This window comes from Falco naumanni, unplaced genomic scaffold, assembly GCF_017639655.2.
Source record: "Falco naumanni isolate bFalNau1 unplaced genomic scaffold, bFalNau1.pat scaffold_279_arrow_pat_ctg1, whole genome shotgun sequence".
NCBI classification, from domain to species: domain Eukaryota; kingdom Metazoa; phylum Chordata; class Aves; order Falconiformes; family Falconidae; genus Falco; species Falco naumanni.
The window spans coordinates 35,128-39,726 of record NW_024427423.1 but is presented as its reverse complement, the minus strand read 5'-3'; the positions used below and the strand labels follow the sequence as shown (position 1 = coordinate 39,726).

Genomic DNA, 4,599 nt, shown 5'->3' with positions numbered 1-4,599 from the left:
AGACTTTAACCCTAAGACTTATCCTTAAGACTTAACCTTAAGCATTGACTTAACCTTTAAGACTTAACCATAAGACTGAACCTTAAAGACACAACCTTACGAATTAACCCTGAGACTTAACCTTGAGACATAACCCTGAGATTTAACCCTAAGACTTAATGGTAAGATTAACTTTAAGATGTACCATTAAGACTTAACCCCAAGACTTAACCTTAAGACTTAACCTTAAAACTTAACCTTAACATTTACACTAAAGACTTAACCTTAAGACTTAAGCCTATGACTTAAACTTAAGGTTAAACCTTAAGACTTAACCCTGAGAATTAACCCTGACATAACCATAAGAGTTAACCCTATGTCATAACCCTAAGACTTAAACGTAAGAAATAATCCTAAGACTTAACCCGAAAACTCAACCTTAAGACTCAACCCTGAGACTTAACCCTAATATTTTACCTTAAGACTTCACCATAAAAATTAACCCTAAGACTGAACCCTAAGATTTAACCTTAAGACTTAACATTAAGACTGAACCTTAAGACACAACCTTACGACTTAACCCAAGACTTATGCCCAAGACTTAACTCTAAGAGTTAACCCTGAGACTTAAACTTAAGAATTAAACTTTATACTAAACCCTAAGACTCAATCCATAAGTCTTAAACTTAAGAGTTAACTTTAAGACTTAACCTTAAGACTTGACCTAAAGACTTAACCCTAAGGCTTAGCCTTAACACTTAAATATTAAGACTTAACCCAAAGACTTATCCCTAAGATAAATTTTAAGACTTAACCTTAAAACCTAACCCTAAGAATGAAGCCTAAGACTTAACCCTAAGATATAACCTTAAGACCTAACACTAAGACTGAACCTTAAGACAGGCCCTGGGCCTGAGCCATCTCTGCAGGGATGAGGCCTTCCTTGGCGTCCGTCCCTCAAACCCCTCCCTCCGGCCCCCACGGTCCGTCCCTAAAACACTTCCCCTCTGGCCCCCAGTCCCTGCTGGCCCTGAAGGCCGGCCACAGCACTTGGTTTCAAGCCTGAGCTGGTCATGTCATGGCTGTTCTGGAACGTGGTACAGTGAAAGAAGAGATTGAAATGGCAAATGTTCCCTCTCAGGGTGGTCCCATGCTGGCAAAGGTTGTCCGAGGAGGTTGTGGGCTCTCTGTCCTTGCAGATCTTCAAAGGCCAAGGGCACACAGTCCTCTGCAACCTGCTCTAGCTGAGCGTGCTGGAGCAGAGGGCTTGGCCCAGAGGACCTCCATGGGTCCCTTCCAACCCCACCCTCCCGTGTGGCTCTGTGCTTTGCTTTTCCTCCTAAAGCCCCTCAGCTCAGCCCCGATGCCCGCTGGAAAGGGTGCTGGGGCAAGGGACGATCCCAAACTCCTCCCCTTCCCAGGGTCCTTCCCAGCACAAGAGCTCCCCACTCCGGAAGACACGATGGCAGACACAGTCAGGAGAGGGAAAAGATTCTTTTATTGTCAACACCAGCTGCGAGGGCCCAGGAGTCACAGCGGTTCAGCCGGTGAAAATCAGTCAGCACCTGCAACGACAGAGTCAGAAAGCTCTGATAAGCCCCCAGAGGCAGGAAGAGGCAGGATTTGGTTCCCCCTTCTTTGGAGGACACTGTTTCTGAGGAATTCCTCATGACCCAGAAGGGAGAGCTCTTGCTGGCCTCCACTAGGGGCCTTCTCCCCAGGGGTGATGTCCCTAGGGAGCTGTGCGTGCGCAGGGATGCTGACAGTGCCCCTGTGCCACACAGCAGGGCTCGACGGGGAGCCCCCGGGGAGCTGCCGTGGGGCTCATCCCAAACCCTGCTCAGCACCAGCCCTCGCCGGCCCTTGCCAGCCAGCTGGGCTGACTTAGGGCCGTGTTCAGAGCTGGGAAAGATGGGCAGCAGCGCCTGGTACGCACCTGGCCTTCCTGACGTGCTGCAGCTTCCTGCATTCTCTCAGGTTTGGGTCAGCAAAATGACTTCCTCTCTTCTCCGTTTTATTTCTGCTGTGCTGTCCCTCTCCTCTGCCCAGATTTCTTTTCTCTTTCTTTTCCTCGAGTTTTCCTTCTCCTGGTGGGAGCCTGAAAAACTTTCCATCCCACAGCGTGATGAGATGGGGAAAGCCCCAGGCCCCTGCAGTGAGCTCTCAGGTCAGGCAAGGGGAGCTCTTCCTACCTGGTTTCCTGGGGCAGGCTGGTCAGTTGTTGCAGGCGTGCCAGGGACTCTGCCGTGCCCTCGGGGGTGCCTGGAGGCAAATCTGGAGGTGCCTAAACCAGAAATTTGGGAGGTAATGGGTGGCAAGTAACGGCCTGGGGTAGTGAGGGCCTGACTGCCAAATTGCCATCTTAGCTCTACAGAGGAGATGCTGGTTTGCATCGTGCACATTTTGCACAGCCCAGCCAATGCAGCCTAGACTTGATGAAGCTGTGACGGAGTAGGATTTGAGCAAAAGCCCTCTCAAGGTGACAGCTTCTCCCTTCTGTCCTTTTGTGGGTATTTTGTAGGTATGTTTTGTTTGATGAAGCAGATCATACTTAATGAAGTGCATTCCAGAAACAGCCTTTCCAGTTTTCCTTAACACGTACCACTCTGGGGGGAGAGGAGGAGCCCCAAAGGCACAAGAGAGCGGCTGCCAGGAGGAGGCCCAGCAGCTGCTTGGCCTCCTGGGAAATTACTGTCCCACTTGAGACATGTTGTCCCAGTGTCTGTGGAGCTGCCGTACCTCTGCCGCTTTGGGCCCTGCCCCTGTGTCTCCCCCAGCTCCTCTGTCGATGTCCAGCAGAGAGGCGGCTGCATCCAGAAAGGCTTTTGCTGGACGCTGGGTCTCTGCTGTGCCTGCAGGGCCACTTTGCTCTTCGCACTGCAGCTCTGGAAAGCAAAAGCACGTGCAGCAGCGTGACTTCTTGGAAGTCAAGAACATCTCAAGCAAAGCCCAGCCAAGCCCTACACCGCTTGTCTCCTCAACGTTGAGGTTTCTGGCATCCCAAGCCCCAGTGTCTGTGACAAGCCTCAGCCCCTCCTCCTACCTGTGCGCCTGTCCATGGGTGCTGGCACCTCCTCGGCTGATGGAGGGGAGAGGCCGGCCACCTCCCCCCCAAAGATGTCCCCGCAGTTTTCAATCAGGAACTCCACCAGCACGTTCACCTGCAGACATGAAAGCCTTGGTCTCAAGCCAGGTGCCTGCAGACGTGTCAAGCAGCCTTTCCCACTGCTGACCCTTCGTCTGCGCAGGCGGCTGCGGCTGGGGGTTGCTCTTCCAGGCACCCAGCCCACCAGCCCTGGCTCAAGGGAGGAGGCAGCCAGGGACCTCTCAACAGCCAAGCTCCGATGGGCCGGGAAGGCAGCACTGGCTGCTGGGTAGGGCGTACCTTCTCGGTCACCGCCAGCATGGCCTGCAGCGGGAGCAGGTCCTCGTTGGGTGGGCTCAGCAGGTTGGGCCCGACGCAGATGGCCAGGTTGCTGCAGCTCATTCTGCTGGTGGCTGCGTTGTGGCCAATGTGCTGCAGGAGGGCCATCAGCCGCTTCAGGAGGAGGAGGTTGGCCGCAGGCAACTTGTTGGCCACCCTGAGGGAAGAGGAAGACAAGGCTGATGAAGCAGAGGGTGCCCACAGCCGTCCCTGCAGCTGGCCCCAGGCGGGTGGGAGCCAGCAGCCGTGTTGCACAGCTTTGCAGCTGCCCGAAAAGACAGCTTTCTGAGGAGCCCGTGCCTTGGCAGGCAGGTCCCAGAACTCTCCCGGTCCCTGCTCACCAGGCAGGCTGCTGCCCACACTTACGCTTTCAGCTCCTCCACCTTGGCCTGCTTGCTGGCCCTCTCCATGGCTGCCATCCAGTCCTCGTAGAGGTCGATGACGAGGAGCTTGGTGGGGATGCTTCGCAGGAATTCCTGCAATGCCAAGGGCTGCAGGTGAGCCTTTGAACGCTGCAGGCCAGCCAGGAGCTCCTCCAGCTGCAGCTCAGAAGCGCTCACCTTCAAGATGACGGCCAGCAGCAGTGCAGGCTGGCTTCCCACATCGACTTCCGTGCCGCGGTCCAGGGCCTCGCGTAGCTGCCGAAGTTCCGTGCCGCCGGCAGCTCTGCGGAATATCCCCTCTGTCGTCGGTCCTTCCTGGTGCAGGACAGCCAGCAGCTCCTGCAAGAGATGCAGGACAGTGGCTTGGCTGAGGAGCTGCCCTGCAGCAGCGGTGGCCGTGGCCAGAGCTCTTCCCCAGACTGGGCTCTGTCCCCCTGCAAAGGGGCTGGGAGCAGAGAAGCGTGAGCCATGGGCAGAGAGCCCAATTCCCCAGTACCTGGAGCCAGGGGACACTGCCTGTGGACTGAGTGGGGGGCTGGGGACCCCGTGTGCAGGCTGGCTTACCTGGATGGGCCGGGGCAGCGTGTTGTCCTCCCCACAGAGGGCTGCCAGGGGCTGCCCAAAGAGCGCCCTGCTGCAGCCGGAGCCCGCCTGCCCTGGCGCCTGGGCAGCGGCCGGGGTGCGCCGCAGGGCGAAGGGCCAGGGCAGCCCCATCCTCCTCCTGCTGGTGCTGCTCCCGCTGCTGCTCCCTCCTGCTGCAAAGGAAAACAGAGTAAGACACCACCAATGGAGACCCCAGGCCAGCGGTCCCAG

At 55.8% G+C, this 4,599-nt stretch overlaps 1 protein-coding gene across 1 annotated transcript; it reads right to left on the bottom strand.

Annotated features, from left to right (window-relative positions):
• Window positions 1-2,171: 2,171 nt before the first annotated feature.
• Window positions 2,172-4,513, bottom strand: LOC121082094 (T-cell activation Rho GTPase-activating protein-like; the record flags this gene model as incomplete). Its single annotated transcript, XM_040581430.1, has 7 exons — window positions 4,351-4,513; window positions 3,964-4,125; window positions 3,770-3,879; window positions 3,365-3,560; window positions 3,023-3,140; window positions 2,719-2,864; window positions 2,172-2,263 (listed from the first exon to the last, which is right to left on the bottom strand). Coding segments are annotated over exons 1-7 (974 nt in total), but the record flags the coding sequence as incomplete, so codon positions are not given.
• Between the last annotated feature and the right edge of the window lie 86 nt (window positions 4,514-4,599).